At 44.4% G+C, this 21,645-nt stretch overlaps 1 protein-coding gene across 1 annotated transcript in view; it reads left to right on the forward strand.

The window, feature by feature from the left end:
- The first annotated feature begins 560 nt into the window (after positions 1–560).
- Positions 561–21,645, forward strand: part of LOC138095465 (A-kinase anchor protein 13-like) — a 116,644-nt gene continuing 95,559 nt past the window's right edge. Inside the window, exon 1 of the mRNA XM_068991507.1 lies at positions 561–593. Coding sequence (XP_068847608.1) covers positions 561–593 — 33 coding nt within the window. The remainder of the gene's footprint in view (positions 594–21,645) is intronic.

The raw sequence follows: 21,645 nt of genomic DNA on the forward strand, positions 1-21,645 counted from the left end.
AAGTTCTTCCGAAGATTTTTGTGAGAATTCATTTAGAGGGGTAATGACAGGGAATCCAGCCGCTGATTTTCAGGAGACCAAAAGCTTCTAGTTGATGGAGGCAAGTCTGGTTAGCCCCCTTCTCTGAGAGGAGGAGGGCTGTCTCGAGGTCTCCCCTCCGCCCTGAGTGCCCTAGTGATAACTGGGGAAGCATCTTATGAGTTTGGGGGATTATATAAAAGTGTAACTTGTGCACACACTGTTCTTTTTTTGGTAACTGCTTTTAATATCCTATTGGTTGGTTGTTAAAACATCTTATATGACTGCAAAGACTTTTGTCTTTTTCAATCAGAACATCTTTCTCCCCACTTGTAAAGATTGAATCTGGGCCACAAGGCATGCTACAGTCCTTGAACTTCTGTTTCGGAGGAAAGCTGGGTATCTGTAACCCCAGACTCCTGATTTTGCTCATGTAACCTTGCTTGACATCTATACTTTTCCAGTGGGTTTTAAATTTTTGATGATAACTTTTAATTTTATTCTCATTTATTTCTTTCTTTTCTGTTCCAGTGTCCTGGGTCATGAAACTTAATCCACAGCAAGCTCCATTATATGTGAGTAAATCACCAGATATCGTTTTATCCTTACTTCTGCTGTTTAATTTTTATAATAAACTCAAAAATTTTCTCCTGTTATTATCAAAGGAATGTTGAACCATCTACATATGAATATATTGACATACTGCACATCAGAAATTGAATTTGATTTAGTGATATTAAATGATGAATAATACATGATACTGAGCGGAGAACAAGTCACACCTGTAAGCCTTGTGTGGTAGACTGATCAGGTAGATAAGAAGCACGTATAAAGCAGTCGCATTGCCTTGCAAAATGATTCTACAACTTCTTATTTTAACCCACAGTTCATTTCTGTAAAAGTAGTGAGTCGAGCTTCCTGCTGCTGTTTCGAGTTACTCTGTGCCACGACTAGGTGGCGCTCTGTCATTGGCAAAAGTGCTATATTTTCTTTTAAGAACCTGGGGGAAAGCCATCCATCATTGCCTTAGAAAGTGAGGAAATTATAAGATGAAATGGATAAATGAATGAATTGAGGCTGAAAAAAGTAAATTCTAGTTGTTTTTGTTTGTTTAAAAAAAAACCACCAAAACTGTTTTAAGAGTGAGTTAGCCAAATGGAGGTGGTGAAAAGTGCCTGGTTGGTGACCAGCCGTCTTAGAGGTGTAGCTCAGCTTGTGAGGGGCCGGGGGGGTTTGCTGTTCGTGTGGTCTGGAGAGGTGAAAAAAGCTTTTTGATGGCAAAGGACTTCAGGCAGGACTTCAGTCAGATCCTTAATCCTGAAGGTTAAGGATCGTTTCAGTGGCTGAAAAATGCTCAGAATTTGTTGAGGACACAGACCAGAGGTCGGGTGGCAGTGAGCGTGGTGTTTGGTGGGCAGGCAGAGTCTGGCCCTGCTGAGTTTGTGTTCATGGCGGTGCAAGTCAGATCTAAAGAAGTGGGTGACACTCAGTTGTGAAAGCGCTCAAAAATGTGCGGAGTTTATTTCGTGGCCACCGAGGAGTATTTAACGGTGTTCAAACTGTCTGTTCCTTTTTTGTGTTTATTTTTTTAACCATGCTGTGTTAGTAAAAGTCATATACTTTCCTAACATAGAGCAGTCATATGATTGCTCTTCATACAAAACAAAACACGTGTTCATAGGCGATATCTTGTGTTCTTAAATTCCTTCCAGACCACTTGGGGACTATTTATTATGTTTACCAGTGGGTTTGCACGTGAATTGAATACCTTGGACGTAAGAAAACAGTTGAGATAAAGTTCACACACCATAAAATCCACCCATTTAAAGTGTAAAATTCCATGGGTTTTAGTATATTCATGGTTGTGTCATCTTCAGCGCGTTTTTCAGCACCCTAAACAGAAACCCCACGCCCCTTGGCAGCCACTCACCAGCTCCCCCTCCTCCAGCCCTCGGCATCTGCTCTCTGCTTTCTGTCTTTATGGTTTCACCTGTTCTGGGACTTTCATATAAATGGAATCATGCAGTCTCTGGGCTTTTGTGACTGGTCTCTTTCACTTAACATCTTATATATAAAGTGTATATCAGAGTGAGTATAAGTACTTTGTTCCTTTTTATTGACAGATAATAATGGATTATTATTACATGTTATTTATCCAATCCTCAGTTGATGGGCATTTAGGCTGTTTCTACTTTTTGGCTGTTAAGGTTAATGCTGCTGTGAACAGCAGATTTTTGTGTAGGCACCCAACTTTATTCTCTCCCCATTGATTTTTCTTTGGCACTTTTGTTGAGAATCAGTTGGTTATTAAATGTAAGGAATTATTTCTAGACACTCAATTCTGTTCCTTTCATTTATGTCATCCTTCGTTGGTTAAGCTTCTTTCAACAGTGATTGATAGTTTCCAGTGTACATGTCTTAAATTTTTTTAGAATTTATTCCCAAGTCTTGTGTCCTTTTTGATACTATTGTAAGTGATACTGTTTTCTTAAATTCATTTTTAGATTGCTCATTGCTGGTGTAGAAATACAGTTGATTTTTGTGCATTGATCTTTTAATCTACAATCTTGCTGAACTTGTTTATTAGCTAGTACTTTTTTTAGTGGATTCTTTAGGATTTTCTGTATCCAAGATCATGTCAGCTGCAAATGTGCTGTGTGTGCTAAGTCGCTTCAGTTGTGTCCAACTTTGCAACCCTATGGAGCGTAGCCTGCCAGGCTCCTCTGTCCATGGGATTCTCCAGGCAGGAATACTGAAGTGGGTTGCCATGCGTTCCTCCAGGGGATCTTCCCAACGCAGGGATCGAACCTGCGTCTCTTATGTCTCCTGCATTGGCAGGAGAGTTTTTGCCACTAGCTCCACCTGGGAAGCCCTGTTGAAAATAGACATAGTTTTTGTCTTTCCAGTCTTTTTATTTTATTTCTTTTTCTTGCCTAATTGCCCCGAGAACCTTGAATTCAATGCAGAGTTGAATAAAATAGTGAGAGGAGACATCCCAGTCTTGTTTCTAATCTTAAAGTGAAAGCATCCAGTCTTTCACTGTAAACATTAGTATGACGTTAGCTGTGAGTTTTTATAGGAGACTTCCTCAGGTTGAGGAGGTTCTCTTCTATTCCTAATTTGAGTGTTTTTATCATGAAAACTATTGAATTTTGTTGTTGAATATTTTCTTCTGTCTGTTGAGATGTATTGTGTGGGTTTTTTCTTTCATTCCATGATTGTATTACATTGATTGATTTTAAACCAACCTTTCTTTGCTGGGATTAATCTCATTTGGTCATATTGTATAATCCTTTTTGTGTGTTGCTAGATCTGGTTTGCTAGTATTTTTGTGTCTATGCACGTTTTCTCCTGGTGTTTCTGCCTGCTTTTGGCTGTTGAATGAGTTTAGTTACGGGCTGATACGACTGCATAGTTGTGGTAGGAAGAATAATGGTTCAAGTGTGTCCATGTCTTAATTCCCAGAACCTGCAAATGTTTATCTCACATGACAAACGGGGCTTCACAGATTTCAGTAAGTTAAAGATCTTGAAACCAGAGTTTATCCTTTAATTATCTGGATAGCCCAGGGTAATCACGAAGGTTCGTAAGTGAGAGAGGGAGGCAGAGATTTGTAGATGCCACACTGCTGGCTTTGAACGGGGAAGGGTCCATGAGCCAAGGACTGCAGCCTTTCGAAGCTGGGAAAAGCAGGCGGACAGCTTTTCCTTAGGACCTTAGGAGGAACAAAGACATCTTTGTTTTAGCCCAGTGAACGTCATTCAGGCCCCTGACCTTCAGAAGTATAAGATAATAAAACCTGTGTTGTTTTAAGCCTCTGAGTTTGTGGTGGTTTGTTGTAACAGCAATAGAAAGCTAAAACAGTGGTAGTTTGGGAAACTCAGTTAGTAGTGTGCAGGATCATTTAGAAGGAGCGAGCAGAGGCAGAGAGGTCAGTTAGAAACTTTCTTGTCTTGCCATCATTGAATCTGAGAAGTTGAGAGCGAACAGAGGCTGTAGATGATACCTGCTTCAACCTCTCCATTTTAGAGATGAGGAAATGCGTTCTGAAGATACTGTGATAAGGTCACGCAGCTCGTTGATGGTAAATTGTGATTTACATCTGTATTTTGGGGGGCTTAGTCACAGCAATCACTGTGAAACTTGTGAAGCATAAAAACGCTTCATTCTGTTTGGGAAGCAAGGCTCTTAAAAATCAGTTCTGAAGAATGGACTTAACATAGTGCTTTTGTATATGACTTAGGTGTTCAGTGTAGTTGGACAGGCTCTACTGGGAAGACCGTTTGCAGTGAACTAAGGCAGGTCTCAGGGGTGTACGCTGTTTGGGTGAAGCAAAGTATGGTCATGCCCCCTTCTTTTCTAGTGATCTAGCATCACAGTTTCACTTTCTGTGGTTTCAGTTACCTGCAGTCACCATGGTGGTAATAGTACATGGAAAACTACAGAAATAAACAAGGCATGTATTTTATATGTTTATTTTTGACTGCACTAAGAGGCATGTAGGCTTACTTTCCCGACCAGGGATTGAACCCACCCCCTGCATGGAAGCACAGGCTCTTAGCCATTGGACCATCAGGAAGCCGCATGATTCATAGATTTTAAGTTTCCCACTGTTGCGAGTGGTGTGGTGGAATCTTGTACCATCCCGCCTCATCCTGTAGGGGATATGAATCATCCCTTTTTCCAGTATGCCCTGCCCACTGGTCGCTTAGCATCTGTCTGGGTTATCAGATCATTTGTGGTATCTTGGTGCTGTGTTCAGGTGACCCTTATTTTACTTACCAGTGGCCCCAGAGTACAAGAGTAGTGAGGCTGGCAATTCAGATACATTGAAGAGGAGCCTTGAAGTGAAAAGGTGAAAGTTCTTGACTTAATAAGGGAAAAAAAATTTCATATGCTGAGGTTGCTAAGATCTGTGATAAGAATGAATCTTCTAGCCATGAAATTGTGAGGAAGGAAAAAGAAATTCATGCTGTTTTTGCTTTCGCACCTCAAACTGCAAAAGGTACCGGCACAAAGTGTGATCAGTGCTTTAGTTAAGATGGAAAAGGCATTACACTTGTACAGTAAGAGATTCTGAGAGGAGGAGGGAGACACCACATTCACCTGACTTTTTTTTCAGTATAGAATTGTTATTTTGTTCTATTTTGTTATTGTGAAGTCACCCAGTCGTGTCCGACTCTTTGCGACCCCATGGACTGTAGCTTACCAAGCTCCTCTGTCCATGGGATTTCCCAGGCAATAGTACTGGAGTGGATTGCCATTTCCTTCTCCAGAGGATCTTCCCGACCCAGGGATCGAACCCGCATCTCCCGCATTGTAGACAGACGCTTTACCGTCTGAGCCATTAGTTATTGTTAATCTCTTTACTGTGCCTAATTTGTAAACTTTATCACAAGTGTGTGTGTGTAGGGGAAAAAACATGTTCCATATATACAAAGTCAGGACTGTTCAAGGTTTTAAGCCTCTACTGGGGTGTGGTGAGTGTAACCCCCAGGATGGGAGAGCTGCTGTAACTGTTACAGGGCAGTCCATTGGTGAGGGAGTCAATTCTCTGCACCTCGACAAGTACTGAGCAAAATAATAGAAAGAGTGTGTTGAAATTTTTCTTGATGATTTGAGATGTGCTAGGGTGTATGTTATCAACAGAAGAGAGAAAACTCCTAGTTAATAAGGAAAAACTATGTACACTGAGATTAACTTTTACCTGAAAGTTAAGAAAAATAGGCTGGATTCCAAATATACCAAATAAACATCTTAACCAGGCTTTGTGTAAAAACGAGTCCACAAAAAGCTGCAGTAGTTAAAGTGTAAGGAATGTCCCAGATTTTACAGGTAGCAGCACTGTCGAATGCTTCAGTGAAGCTTTTGTAATGGGTGATTTTTGTGGACTGTTAATGGTGGAACACACAGAACCTGGAACTTCGGGTGCCAGGAACTGTAACCTGGCTGTGCCTCGGTCTCCTTGCCTGTCAGCTCTCTGATTTCACAACTACCCGCTATGTGTTAGATCAGCTGGTTACGTTATCAGGTCAGGTGTTTGCCTCAGCCTCTACAAAAACACTGATGATTGCCAGATGGATGTTTATAAGAATCGCAGTTTCAGGCCCATTGGGTGGTGGTGGTAAAAACCTGGACAGGTTTAGTTACACCCCGCTAGGTGGTAAGGGCCTGGATTGTTGGAAAGTGGAAGTGCTAGGTGGTCAGATATGCCCGACTCTCTGCGACCCTGTGGGCTGTAACCCGCCAGGCCCGTCTGTCCATGGAATTTTCCAGGCAAGAATACTGGAATGAGTAGCCATTCCCAGGTCTCCAGGGGATCTTCCTGACCCAGGGATCGAAGCTAGGTCTGCATTGCAGGCAGATTCTTTACCATCTGGATTGTTTAGTGGAAGTAAAAATGGAGAGGCAGTGGCGGGTGCAAGAAATATTGATAAGGAGCAGTAGATCGGAATTCTTTAAAAACGAAAGAATGACGGTGGATTGAGAACTTGAATGTGAATGGCAGCCTGTGCCATTGCCAGATGTGGCAGAGGAGGCAGGTGATGACTGTTCTTTCAGCATGCTTGAGGGCATGTTGATGTTCCATTTACAGCAGGAGATGTGGGCTTGGGACTGTGGGCTGAAAAAGCTGGTTTCGAGTTTGAGTCATCTGTAAGAAGTTGGTACTTGTGACTCTAAGAGACAAAAGATAAAAGAGTGAATAGAATTAGGATGGTGGACTGTAGCAAGAGAAGGTGAAGTTGAGTCGAAAGAGGAGTTCCAGAAATCTGGGCTGCATTTGAACTTTTGGCCTTTTATCCCTGGAATTCTTAAGTTTCAGTCACACGTTAGTACTGGGAGTGAATTTGGGGTTGGAGCTGGGGTGTTCTTAGATGCCTGCTTTGTGCAGACCTGTTTTTGGAGGCTGGGAATTTAGCCATGAACCAAGTGGAAGGCTCCTGTGCTGCTTGCCTTATAGCGAGGAGAAGGCATAACTCTTAAACAAGAAAATGCCCGGAAGAACAGTTTCATGAAAATTAAACAAGATGTGATGTGGCTGTGTGTGAGTAGGGGCTCTTTTAGGGGTGCTCGGGGAAGGGGTTGGGAAGTACCTCTAGCTAGAGGGCAGAGTGGACCGGCTGTTTAGGCTTAGACCTGAGTGACCGGTACGAACCAGCTGTGTGTGGATCTCGGCCCAGTGTTCCAGCCCAAGGTGACAAGTGCAGAGCTCTGAAGCCAGGGCTGGGCTTGGGCCGAGAGGGGGCGGGGTGTGTCCTTTCCTGGAGGAGACTGGAGACTCAGGGAGGAGATGGGGAGAAGCCTGACCTGGAAGGGTTTCACAGACCCTTGGGTGACTCCCACAGGCCTGCCTTCTCTCACAGCTGAAGCCCACCTCTGAGTGTCCTCTGAACCCCAGCCTCTGGCTCACGGTCAGGTCTGGCCTCTCAGGGACAGTGGATTTATCGTAAGGCGGAGCACTGAGCCCCGGGCAGACTGCATTCTTAGGCAGTTGCAGCATATTGTTTTGGATTCCCCATTTGAGGAGAAACAGTTTTCGTATTCTGTAGTCATTTTTAAGATCTGTGTTTTGATGTAAATGGAACATCCTTGAATGGAAGAATGTTTTAAAGGAGATCCAATTCTCATTCGTCCGAGGACAGTGGGATCAAAAGTTTCTGCTGTTTTCTTTCATGGATGAATCGCTTTTGAGGAGAAAAGGAGGTCTTTCCAAAAACCTGCTGTCATGAACCTTCATGAACAACGTGTGATGCGATTTCACAAGTGGTTCTTTCAGCCTCCCAGCTGGCGTAGCACTCACCTGCATCTCCCATAACCTTTCTGGATGACAGCTCCTTAGAAACAGAGAGTTCATATTTGTATACTGCCTCCAGGTTTAAAATGCACATTTGCACACAGAATATCATTTGATTCTCATTACAACCTTGTGTAATCTGCCTGCAATGCAAGAGACCCCAGTTCAATTCCTGGGTTGGGAAGATCCGCTAGAGAAGGGGTAGGCGTCCCACTCCAGTATCCTGGCCTGGAGAATTCCACAGACTGTATAGTCCACGGGGTCGGACACGACTAAGCGACTTTCACATTCTTTCCTTCACAGTCTTGTGAGGGGGGAGGAAGCTTCATTCTTACCCTCATAATACTTGAAGAAGTGAGAGTCCAAGATGGTTCATTTGGTATATGCTTTACCCAGAGATGGTAAATCTCAAACCCATGGTCTTTCTTCCGTGTACCAAGCTGCTGAGCAAGGCTGCTATCCATAATTGTTACCTAGAACACGGCGAATCTCGCTACACTTCATGTGATAGAGACTTGCACAGACAGGCTTCCCCAGCGGCCCAGACGGTGGAGAATCTGCCTGCAGTGCGGGAGACATGGTTTGCCCCCTGGGTTGGGGAGACCCCTGGAGGAGGGCATGGCAACCCACTCCAGTATTCTTGCCTGGGGGATCCCAAAGACAGCGGAGCCTGGCGGGTTGCAGTCCATGGGGTCTCAGAGTCAGGCGTGACTGACTGAGTGACTAAGCACAGCACGACACAGACTTGCACGAATAAAGTCCTTTTGAAACTAAGTAACCCACGTTTAATCTTCACTTCTCCCGTTAACAATTTTTTAATGTGTTATTTGAAAAAAGTGCACATTTACAGAAAAATGACAAGAATGCAGCTTCACTTCCGCTCACCTTTTATTAACATTTAGGTGTGACCTAAGTGTGATTTTCTTACCATTTTCTTTATTACATATTTTTTTGAACTGTGTGAAAGTTGCAGGCATCATATCTTTTCCCCCCTAAATATTTCAGCATGTATCAATAGTTCTTGAAGACTGACTCATTCTCTTTCATGATGACAGCACAGTTTACAAACCAGGTCTCACAACATTTACCTAATGCTCTTACGCAGGTCCATATCCAGACTTCTCTGACCATCCCAAAATGCCCTTAGAAGCATCCTCCTGAGCACCTCTCCCCAGTTCAGGGTTTAATCCGGGACTACACCCTGTATTTATTTACAGTCTCTTAACTGAGTATAGTTCTTCTGTTTGTGTTTCCTGGTGCCGACATTGTGGAAGAGAATTTGGCCAGTTAGCTACTTATTTTGCTGAATTTTTTCTGGATTTGGTCAGGAGTACTACATAAATTCAAGTCAACGTCGCTTCTTTTTGACAGAACAATTGCCTTTTCGCAGTTGCGCATTAAAAAGTAAAATAAAGACGCTTACTTGTTTCCAGGTTTCATCATTAGATTTACCCTGTGTGAGTCCTGAATCGACAGTGCTGTCATCTTTGCGATTAAGAGTATTGCTCACAAGAAATAAATATGAAAACAATGTCTTTATTGTGCACCTCTAACTTCTTACAGCTGTAAGGGGATGTGTACAGCATCCTTGCGAAGTGTAGCAAAGACTGTCTGATTTTCTTCCACATATGTATTCCATGGATAAATAACCTACTCATTCCTTTAGCCAGTTGGAAAGGTAGACATAGAGTCCTGAATCACTATCTTTAGTCCTTATGGGACTTAAGCCACTTTTTACAGTAAACAACACACAGCAGATAGTTTTCATAAGCATAGTATATGTACCCTTTGGCTGTAGAGCCCATTTCACTGTCAAGATAAAAGCACACACTTACCCCAGAAAGGATAGGGTGTGAGGGATGCTATCAGATGATAAAAGAAAAAGCCAGGCATATGAGACAAAAGTTGGTATTTATAAAACAAACAAAATAGGTCCCGCCGCCACCCCCACCCCCACACACTAAGCACCTAGCAACCTAGCAACTGGACAAGAACAACAATAAATAAATCCTCCCCCAGACCAACAGCTGAAAAGGAAGCAAGATTTAAAACTGCGGAAGGAGGAGGAGGAAAGGGTCTCTCTAAATGCCTCTTATCTGAGGCCCCCAGGCTTGTTCTAGAAGAAATCTGGGCAGACCAGCCCTGAAGGGTTTTTCTTCTGTTCTGATAGCATCCCTCACACTCTGTCCTTTCTGGGGCACAAGGAGACAGTAGGGGTCAAGAATAAGCAGATCTGGATTCCAGAGAAGGTCACTTCCTTTCCCCGCTCTGACTTTACTGTTTTAGAGAAAAAGCCGTGATGATGCCCCCAAGTGACGGCCCCACGGGTGATGCCCCGTGTGGGAATGAACTTTGTCACCGAGGTCAGGACTGCAGAACAGTGAGATGAGTCAGGGGAGTCACTGTATTTTCGGGGCGGTTGGCCTCACTCCGCTGGAAGAGTGAAGAAGCCGAGCTACTGCGAGACTGACGGATCTGCCCCACGTCTCATGGAGGCTGTGATGGTTCCGGTCAGGTAGCAAGATCTGCAGGTAACTAGCCCAGCCAGCATGCCAGAGGCGGAGGTTGGAGTTTAGGGTTCAGAGTGCACGCACTGAGCCCCTGTGGTAGGAGTCCGGGAATACACGGGCTATGTAAGAGAGAAAAAGGGAACAGTGGGGATAGCGGCAGGAGAGAGAACTATTTGAAAAGATAGCATTGAGCTCTCTTTCAGAGTAGTGTTGGTCGCTCAAGTCGTGTCCGACTCTTGTGACCTCATGGACGATAGCCTGCCAGGCAAGAATATTGGAGTGGGTAGCCATTTCCTTCTCCAGGGGATCTTCCCAATCCACGGATTGAATCCGAATCTCCAGCATTGCAGGCAGATTTTTTAACTGTCTGAGCCATGAGTAAAAAAAAAATGTGGGTTGTAACACTTGAGTATAGAGAAGTCATTAATAACCATTCTGGTGAATAGCTCGGGCAGATACCTTTATCCCTAGGTCTTCTACAGGAGGCTCTTTAGCCTCCTGGACCTGTGAAAGGAAGAGGTAGCCAAGGCTCTTGAAAAATGACTGAGGCATTTTTGTGTAAAACACACTCCTGCAGGGTTTTTTTTTTTCCTTCTGCTTTTCTGTGTTAGAATAATGTCCCTTACTGGTTGCCGAAGTATTCCAGTGGGCATTGGGCACTTGATGGTTAATGAAACCCAAGAATGGATGGCTTGGCTCTGACACTGACTCAGAAGGTTTATCTTGGATGCTTGATGATCCGCTAACTAGAATCACCATAAACACACATTTAAAGAGGAAAAACTTGGGGTTCATTTTTCAGATCCTTCAGTTATAAACTTGCTGGTTTCCCCAAGATTTGTGGTCAGGTGAACCTATCTCAAGGTCTCCCTCAGGAAAACCAAAAGCTCCCATCCCAAAACTACGTACTCCTTTAAAAGCAGAGAGATAGATGTGAAATACAGGTTATATGTGGAATACTTATCATTACCTGCCTTGTGACTGGAATGAAACTCACATTTATTAGATTTTCAAGGGGAAGAGCTATTCTAATTACAAAACAGATGTTCAGAACCCCAACAGATCTGCTTTATTACGTCCTTCCGCATTTCTCTTTTTCCGTAGCACTGAATGTTTTTGCCTGTAACTGCTTCTGGGAGGAGGAAAAGCATCCTGACGTATCTTTGGCACTGGATTCCTTTCTCCATTTAAAACTTACAAAACAAAACAACATCCAGTGATTATGACTATTTCTGTTAGAGTAGGGACCACATGCTTAGATGATGTTGCTCTCTGTTCTGTCAAGTAAGGGGTGGGTGGGTTAGGATACAGTTATTGCTTGAGACTCGGAAAAGACCCTGATGCTGTGAAAGACCAAGGGCAGGAAGAAGGGGGCGACAGAAGACAGGACGGCTGGATGGCATCACCCACTCATGGACGTGAGACTGAGCAAACTCCGGGAGATGGTGAAGGACCTGGAGGCCTGGCGTGCTGCTGTCGATGGAGTTACAAAGAGTTGGACACAACTTAGTGACTGAACAACAGCAACTGTGTGTGTTAATCAGAACTGACCTCAGGGCCAGAAGATGAGAGTCCACGTGGAGATGTCATGCTGAGAAAGAAGGGGATTTAACATGAACTATTAAAAGTTTGTTTCTGCATAAGTATAGTTGGCATACATAATGACAGTTGAGAAAAGTAAAAGTGTTAGTTGCTCAGTCGTGTCTGGCTCTATGCGACCCCATGGACTGTAGGCCACCAGGCTCCTCTCTCTGAGGATTCTCCATGCAAGAATTCTGGAGTGAGTAGCCATTCCCTTTTCCAGGGGATTTTCCTGATCCAGGAAACACACCAAGTTCTCATGGCTTGCAGGTGGATTCTTTACTATTTCGCCTCCAACTTTAATGTCCTCTGTTGCTCTTTGGAGGGAAGAGGACCTGCTTGGTAGTGGCAACATTTTATCTCTTCCTGATAAATGTGTTTCCCTAGCAGGAGTTGAACTAACAAGGCTGTCCCTCTTGCTTGGCTGTTGTGTTACATGTTGCTCCTGCAAAGAGAGCTTTATCAGCTTTCTGATCTCTTAAATTAATTACCTGTCTGCCTCAACAATACATGTCTGATGGGTCAGCTGCAGTGTTTTGTAGACTGGAGGCTTTTTCCAGCCAGATCTGAGTACTGTGTTTTAAATAATGACAACATTGTCACTAGTGCCAGAAGAAATAAGGAAGTCAAGTGTTCCTCAATTTAGCTTTTGATGACTTTACAGAGCAAGAGCTTCAGTTTCCTTCTGTTGGGCTTGTTAGCTCACCTGCAGCAACTTGCTTTGAAGTTTACAGATTTTGCATTTGCAGATAGCGTTTTCTTCGTTTTCCTTGGCATTTTCCGAGCAAGTGGAGATATATAAAGACCAAAAGCCTTCTCAGGGTCTCTCTGCAGGATGCTTTTACACTAATTTGATGTTTCCCAAGCATCTGGATATTTGGGGAGGGGAATGGTGGTGGGGACAGGACAATAGAATTAACTTTTCCATTTGGTTCCAGTGAAGAGAAGTCTTGCTTTCCAAAGAAGACCAAGTTGTAATGCTCTATGTCCTTAGCTCACTCATCAAGTATTCGTAAAGCACTTGCTAAGTGAATGGAGGACCTGATCTTCGAGGAATAGATTCTTTCGCAGGAGCTCACATGTGTGAGGAGTTAAATGACAGCATAGGTAATATTGGCTCAGATGCTGGATTTGTTACACAGGCAGTGATGGTTCATGGCAAGAAAAGGGATGAGATGTTGGCAGAAATGATAGGAAGGCCTGAGGAAAAATGGGGTTCCGTTAGCCTGGACAGATGTGGCTCTGGAGGAAGGAAAGAGCAGAATGAGAGAGGGGACTAGAGTCTGTGAAGGTGCGGACATGGTATTGGCAGGAGTGGTGAGGGGCCTGGCTGGACTGGAGAGGATAGTTCACATGGTACGTGGAGAGGAGATTGCATAGATCTGCTCTGTTCATTAGGGTAGCCACTGGGCCCATGGAGCCATGGAAATTAATAAAAGAAAATTTTAAAAATCACTTCCTCCACTGTAGAGAGCTTAGCTGCCATGCTGGCTGGCGGCCGCCACGTTGGACAACGCAGATAGAATATTTCCATCAGTGCAGAAAATTCTCTTGGCCAGCACTGATAGAGGGAGTATGGCATTTTACAAGCAGGATAGGGAACAACTGGAGGTCTTCCAACTAGGCAGGGGGTCGCACGGTGGAAGCAGTGCCCAGAGGACATGGAGGAGTGGCGTGGAGAGAGCAGAGGAGGACTGTGAGGGCCTCGTCACCGCTGGAGCGTGCGGGGCGCACGGGAGGACGGGAAAGCGGTTCCAGAGAGCAAGTGGACTTTTCTCTGACAGAGTGGCGGAAAGCATCAAAGAGCCACAGATGTGACCTCCAAGGATTTCCCTAAAAGAGGAAGAGGGATGATGTAGAGCCAGAGCGAGGGGTGCCACGGCGGATGGAAGCCTTAAATACATGGGTGGCTTTTAAAGACACCCAGCTCCTTTACTTTGCGTAACACGAAAGCATATGAACATGACCGTGTGGCTTCCTCTGCATCTCTGCACAGGCACTTGGGTTGGTAGCTCTTTCCTTTGTTTTCTTAGAAAGAGGAGAACGACACTTACTGAGTGCCTTTCATGTAAGGTGACTTACGTACGTTATTTCTTCACCTGCCGGAGGCCTGTCTTATAAGAATGGTTTCACTCCCAGTCCCTTAAATTGCTGCCACCCTCTCTTAACCTGGGAACTCGAAGCCTGATGTTTGTATCCCATTCTGCATTTAGAGGTTAGCGTCAGTACCGGATTCCCCTTGGCCGTCGCTTCTTCAAATGTAAGCTGGAGATCTTGTAAACATTGTTTACTCAGGGCAGTCATTGGCGTGAGGAGTTTCCCAGACTGACTTGCAGTTGAATTGTTCTAGAGCACTGGTTCTCAAAGTGCGGTCCCACCAGCATGAGCATCACTAGGAGCCTATTAGAAATGCAGATCTTCAGGCCCCATCCAGACCTCCCGAATCAGAATGCTTGGCGTGGAGCCCTGCAAACCATGTGTGTGTGTGTGTCTGTGTGTGTGTGCCTTCGGCGCCCGCCCCCACCCATGTGAGAGGCTTGTGGAATCTTGGTTCCCTGGCCAGGGATCGAATCCTCATCCCCTGCAGGAGAAGCACCCCCTCTTTGCAGCCCCCTAGTCCTAACCTCTGAACCATCAGGGAAGTCCACATTAAAAAAAAAGAGTTTAATGATAGTTTTCATGTAAGTGAAAGTCACTCAGTCATGTCTGACTCTTTGCGACCCTGTGGACTATACAGTCCATGGAGTTCTCCAGGCCAGAACACTGGAGTGGGCAGCCCTTCCCTTCTCCAGTGGATCTTCCTAACCCAGGGATCGAACCCAGGTCTCCTGCATTGCAGGCAGATTCTCTACCAGCCGAGCCACCAGGGAAACCCTGTTCATATAAGTTCACTGATAAAAATCTCAGACTGTAGATTGTTTGTAAACAATTCCAGTTATTTGGGTGTGGTGGTCATTGATTCCGCAGCCTTCTGAAGTGTTTCATACATAAACTGACTTGCACATTACCCTGCAAGCCACTTTGAAATAAGCCCTCCAGATGATTCTGTTGTACCCCAGTGTTTAAGCATGAACCAATAAACAAAATGGATGGTCTTAAAAGCCCCTTTCCTGCGGATTAAATTGGACAGAAACTTTATACTTGAATTGATTTTGTTGCTCTCACTTCAGCTTCCATCACAGTACCTTGCACATATAGGTTCTCAGTGGTTTTGATTAAATAGAGTTAAAGCTGTTCAGGGCTTTCCAGGTGGTGCAGTGGTAAAGAATCCACCTGCAGTGCAGAAGACTCAGGGTTGATCCCTGGATCCAGACGGTCCCCTGGAGGGGAGGGCGTGGCAGCCCACCCCACTTGCCTGGAGAATCCCATGGACAGAGGAGCCTGGCAGGCTGTGGTCCATGGGGTCGCAAAGAGACACAACCATGCGCATGCGTGGCCACACACACAAAACTACGAGAAAGAGCTTCGCTGTGTTCATGGACAGTAATGTCTGATTAGTCAAAGGTGAGACTTGGGGCGAGGGAGTGGTAATATTTAAGATCCCCAAGGGTAGACCACTCAGATGAAGTGACCCAGGGGGCTTTGTTACCTGGAACCAGTGACACTGTGTCATTTTGACCTCTGAGATAGGGTCTCTAAGAAAACTTGGGAATGATACTCAATGAAAAACTGCATTTCAGTCTAAATAGTTTAATACTTCTGTGTTGTGTATGGTCTATTTACTTGGATTTCTGTGTTTTATTCTTTCTATACAAATCTCATTTTATTAGTTTGACAAGCCTGTGAATTAGGAGGAATTGTTTTCTTTTACAGATGGGGAAAGATTTATATTTTAAAGTTTTAGTACAAGCTATTAAGTATAAAATAAGCTATAAGGATATATTGTACAACATGGAATATAGCCAACATTTTATCGTAACTGTAAATGGAGTATAACCTTTAAAAATTGTGAATCATATATTGAGAAAGGCAATGCCAAACAATGCTCAAACTACCGCACAATTGCACTCATCTCACACGCTAGTAAAGTCATGCTCAAAATTCTCCAAGCCAGGCTTCAGCAATACATGAACTGTGAACTTCCAGATGTTCAAGCTGGTTTTAGAAAAGGCAGAGGAACCAGAGATCAAATTGCCAGCATCCGCTGGATCATCAAAAAAGTAAGAGAGTTCCAGAAAAACATCTATTTCTGCTTTCTTGGCTATGCCAAAGCCTTTGACTGTGTGGATCACAGTAAACTATGGAAAATTCTTCAAGAGTTGGGAATACCAGACCACCTGACCTGCCTCTTGAGAAACCTGTACGCAGGTCAGGAAGCGACAGTTAGAACTGGACATGGAATAACAGGCTGGTTCCAAATAGGAAAAGGAGTACGTCAAGGCTGTATATTGTCACCCTGCTTTTTTAACTTCTATGCAGAGTACATCATGAGAAATGCTGGGCTGGAAGAAGCACAAGCTGGAATCAAGATTGATGGGAGAAATATCAATAACCTCAGATATGCAGATGACACCACTCTAATGGCAGAAAGTGAAGAGGAACTAAAAAGCCTCTTGATGAAAATGAAAGAGGAGAGTGAAAAAGTTGGCTTAAAGCTCAACATTCAGAAAACGAAGATCATGGCATCTGGTCCCATCACTTCACGGCAAATAGATGGGGAAACAGTGTCAGACTTTATTTTGGTGATTGCAGCCATGAAATTAAAAGACACTTACTCCTTGGAAGGAAAATTATGACCAACCTAGATAGCATATTGAAAAGTAGAGACATTACTTTGCCAATAAAGGTCCATCTAGTCAAGGCTATGGCTTTTCCAGTGGTCATGTATGGATGTGAGATTTGGACTGTGAAGAAAGCTGAGCACAGAAGAATTGATGCTTTTGAACTGTGGTGTTGGAGAAGACTCTTGAGAGTCCCTTGGACTGCAAGGAGATCCAACCATTTCATCCTAAAGGAGATCAGTCCTGGGTGTTCTTTGGAAGGAATGATGCTGAAGCTGAAACTCCAATACTTTGGCCACCTGATGCGAAGAGTTGACTCATTGGAAAAGACTCTGATGCTGGGAGGGATTGGGGGCAGGAGGAGAAGGGGACGACAGAGGATGAGATGGCTGGATGGCATCACCCACTCAATGGACATGAGTTTGAGTAAACTGTGGGAGTTTGTGATGGACAGGGAGGCCTAGTGTGCTGCAGTCCATGGGGTCTCAAAGAGTCAGACACGACTGAGCGACTGAACTGAACCCAGGCACTGGTATATTCCCTGTTGGGTCTGTGGGATCCATCGATCTGATTGTGGACTTACTTTCTGCCATTCTTGTTGCCATCTTCAGCTAGTTAAGAGCCTGGGGTGATCTTACCTTCCCCTTCTGACTGTGCATTCCTCTCTGCTCACTTCCTGCATTCCTCACTTCTACTTTGATTAGAGATGATTCGGTTCTTGGTCTCTTACTTACTGTAGTTTATGTGTATGCGGCAGAAGGCAGCAGAAATGCAGGTGGTATGAAAATGGTAACCCTTAAGAATGAATTTTTGCCTCGCTAAAACGTTTGTGACACATTGAGTGCACTTGTTTGACTTAGTATGAATAGAATGCTAGATTTCTAGTTAAAAAAATAAATAGGCAACAAGCAGTAAAGATTTATAGTTCCCTGTGCAACACAGTAATCAATATGTTTTAATAACCTAAAAGGGAAAATAATCTGAAAAGTAATATATGTGCATATGTATAGCTGAATCAGCTTGCTGTGCTCTTGAAACAGTCAACTGCACTTCAGTAAAATATATATATTAAGGGAAAAAATGGTAATCCTAAGGGGCCTCATTTTTTGTTGCTCTTTAATTTTGGGGAGTACTGAAAACACGTGTTTCTAATCAACTTCTGGGTGATGATTTGGTTCTGGGACAACACTTGGAGAGCCTGGGTCGAGAAATGTTACTTCCTCGTAGGTGTGAAGTAGATAGGCGTAAAATTCCTGCTTCAGTGCTAATCAGTTGTGGGAGCCTTACAGTCTTCCTCTGTAAAATTCAGCAGGGTAATGCCAGAATTATCGGTTTCCTGTGAAGGCTAAATGCGATTTTAAAAATGACAGACATGGGCGGGAGGTGGGAGGGAGATTCAGGAGGGCGGGGACATAATGTACACCTGTGGTTGAAAGTGAAAGTCGCTCAGTCGTGTCTGACTGTTCGCAGTCCCATGGACTGTAGCCTGCCAGGCTGTTCTGTTCATGGAATTCTCCAGGCCAGAATACTGGAGTTGGCAGCTGTTCCCTTCTCCAGGGATCTTCCCAACGACAAACCTAGACAGCCGTTACTTTGCGGACAAAGTGACGGGAGTGAGTGGGCTGGGAGTGACATCTGAGCAGGCGCCCCGGACCCACTGGGTCCCCCGATGGAGACATTGCCCGTTGCACAGACAGGAAAGGAACTGGAGGCCTTGGCCTCCATGCCAGGAGGCAGGCACAGTGTCTGAGATGAGCAAGCAGGCCTTTCACCCGAGGAAGGAGACCAGGTGGCTCCTCAGAAAAGAAAGGCGGGGCTGGTTTCATGCCCTCCCCGCCTGGGCATCGCCGGTCAAGTGAGCGGAGGATGTGACAGGTGAAGGGAGCTGTGTGCCCAGGTGGTGAGACGCACGTAACACGAGTCAGGCTTCAGCCTCTGGTGTGTCCTGCCCATGTGTTGTGTGCTCGCAGTGTTTGTGTGGTGCCTCCCTGGTGGCTCAGTTGGTGAAGAATCCACCTGAAACTCAGGAGACCCGAGTTCGATCCCTGGGTAGAGAAGAAGGGCATGGCAACCCATCCCAGTATTCTCGCCCAGAGAATCCCATGAACAGAGGAGCCTTGGGGCCTCCAGTCCATAGGACCGTGAGAGTTGGACATGACTGAGCAACCAAACCACCACTGTCAGTGGGAGGGGCTCTGGGAGGCAGAGGCGGCTGGGGAGCAATCCCGTGTTGAAGGGAACCTCGTTTCCTGCAAGCTGAAGGGACGCACTCGTGAGTCAGGACGTTGTCCTGTTGGTCGTCCATGGGTCTCAGGAGCATGACTTGACCAGATTGTATTTTGGAGATTTGTCCTGTTGCCTTGTATTGTTTGGAGGGTGAGTCCGGAAGCCTGGAGACCCAGTTTCATAGATGCCTTTAGAGGAAAAAGAGAGACCTGAGCAAGGAGTAGCCAAGGCAGCTACACAGATAAGTGTGGGAGCTGGGCAGAACACAAGTCCAGTGGCCGGGTTTTAGTGATAGAATGCACCACTTCCGTCCTCCGCTTCCCAGGAGGGCAGAGAAGGAAGAGAGAAATGTTCTGTCAAGAACTAATTTTAAGAAGTCCTCATGGTGTCTGCATTTTAACCAAACACCTGGTCCTGTTAGCAAAGGGGGACTGTCGCTTTAAGTGTTGACCCAATTACTCGAGCAGTTCCAGAGAGTTGTGAAACATTTGTGAGAGGGTGAGGCTGTTTTTTAAAGCCGCCAGCCAACACCCTTGTACCAATTTAGCTTTGCTTATTAACAGGAATAGACTGAGAGGCAGGGTTGTACATTGAAACAGAAAGCTCATCCTCTTAGAATTGTAAAAAACTTCTTTTTAAGGAACACTTTCCATTACGGGGTCCATACATTAAATGATATCCAAACTTTTTGTAATTTTAATTCCTTTTCCAGCTGAAGATTCTTCCATGTTCAGAGAGAGTAGTCCCTAAAACCAGTCCATACGGAGCACTCTACAGACAAATTGAGCGCCATCTACTGGTTTTATTTTAATGGACCATGTCGGTGGTGCTTGGAAATCTTTTTAAGTATTTATGTATATCTTAATGTTGCAAAATTATGAAGCTGGAAGACAATATGAATTTTGACCATAATTAGTAATAGTATTTAATAGTTTAATGTTAACTTTGGGAAGGGGAATGCCTTTTGGCTGGAATATAGACATATGATCAAAAATAAAAGCAGGTTATAGGGATTTCACTGACCTGTATCTTTTTCTGGGAAAAGATCAGCCTGGTTGAAATAAAAACTAACCTCAAATGTCAAATAAAATGGTTACAGTATTTTCTAACATTTGTTGCTGTTCAGTTGCTCAGTCGTGCCCGACTCTTTGCAGCTTCCTGGACTGCAGCACACCAGGCTTCCCTGTCCATCACCCACTGCCTGAGCTTGCTCAGACTCGTGTGCACCGAGTTGGTGATGCCATCCAACCATCTCACCTCTAGATGCTCTAGAGTTCTCCCCAAATGCTCCACCACTGCTAAGTGAGTGACAAGGAAGACAGACTCAGTGTTGGGTTTAATTTGTGGCGTTTTACATTTTGTTTTTGAAAAAGGATGACATGTTTTTGGTTCAGCCCAGCAGACATTAAGCACTCGCGGTGTCTCAGGCCTTCTGGAGAGATATTGCATGTACAGAGATGAGCTGGATGAGGGCCCAGCCCCAGCTCCACTGTAAATGGCTAAGCGTTCAGAAGACTCTTTCCTCCCTGGGTGATCTGTCCTGAGCCTTGAGCAGACTCAGACGCAGCCAATTCCCTGCAGAGGCGTTCCTCATACCCGCCTCAGGACAGAGTATGGGTGCCTAGAGACGCTTGTGTTTCTGCTAATTATAGCACTTACCGGGTGGCCTTCTGTCCATAGGCATGTCTGTCTAGGCTCCTGGCGGACAGGAAGTATTTATAATTCTAGTACCAGCTGATACCAGAGACAAACTGCATTAAACAGAGGCACTGTGTGCTTGTTAAGCATCAATGGACGAATAACTTAAGGCTTTGGTAATGGGAACAGAGCAGAAGGGAAGGGAACGAACACATTAATATTGGGCTGTTAAATAGCTTTCAACTGTTTAACTTATCTACTTGATGGATGGACTGGAATAAAAATTTATACTAGCAGTAAAATGTTATGGACTAATAAAACACACTCAAGGAAATGTTTCAAGTAATAAAATATTTTCAAGTATTTTAAGGCTTATTTACATATCAACATTAAAATTTCAAATATTCCTATTTCAAAAATAACCCCAATAACTGATGGTTAGTGGTCCTGTTGTATATTTGATAGCAATAAGTCCTCTGAAAGTCCTTTAACTTTCATTAGTTCAGTCTGGCTTTCTACCTCATTAGTACAGATCAATGATGGTGAGCAATATGATCTTGGAAAAAATACGAAGACTTTTGTAGTTATTGAGGTTATTATTAACAAAATGGTTAAAATAAAGATAAATTTGAAATATTTTTGATGGTTGGAAATTAACTGCATCACGAATCTAGGAAGCGATATTTTAGTTGTGAGCTCTCTGGAGTATGCAAAATGAAAAAAACTCAGTATTTTAAGTTTTTGGGTAGAGAGGACTCGATTGTGGCTGCCATTAAACAGAGAGAAATACGGCAAGTCTCATTCTCTTCCTTGATGGCATGTGAGTTTGAGTTCCTGTTGGGTCCAGAGGATCTTGTTTCTGGGGTTGAGGGCCTGGAATAGTGTGTTGTAAAAAGACCCATTTAAGGCTGGAGAAAAATGGAACAGTTCTTGGGTTTGCTGCTTTCCTGTCTTCCCAGCTCTCCTCCCCTGTGTGTTCTGAAGACTGCTTAACCATCATCGCTTTTAAAGCTGAGACTCCTTTGGTCCTCACCTCTTTTAGCATCACTGATGCTGTGTTCCTCGATGTCGTCTCTTCGCTGGCTGGCCTTTCCTTGCTTGGCCTGTTTCTCCCTCCCTGCCCTCCTCTACAGGAACTTGGAGTCTAGGCCTTGGC

This window comes from Capricornis sumatraensis, chromosome 19 (genome assembly GCF_032405125.1).
Source record: "Capricornis sumatraensis isolate serow.1 chromosome 19, serow.2, whole genome shotgun sequence".
Lineage (NCBI taxonomy): Eukaryota > Metazoa > Chordata > Mammalia > Artiodactyla > Bovidae > Capricornis > Capricornis sumatraensis.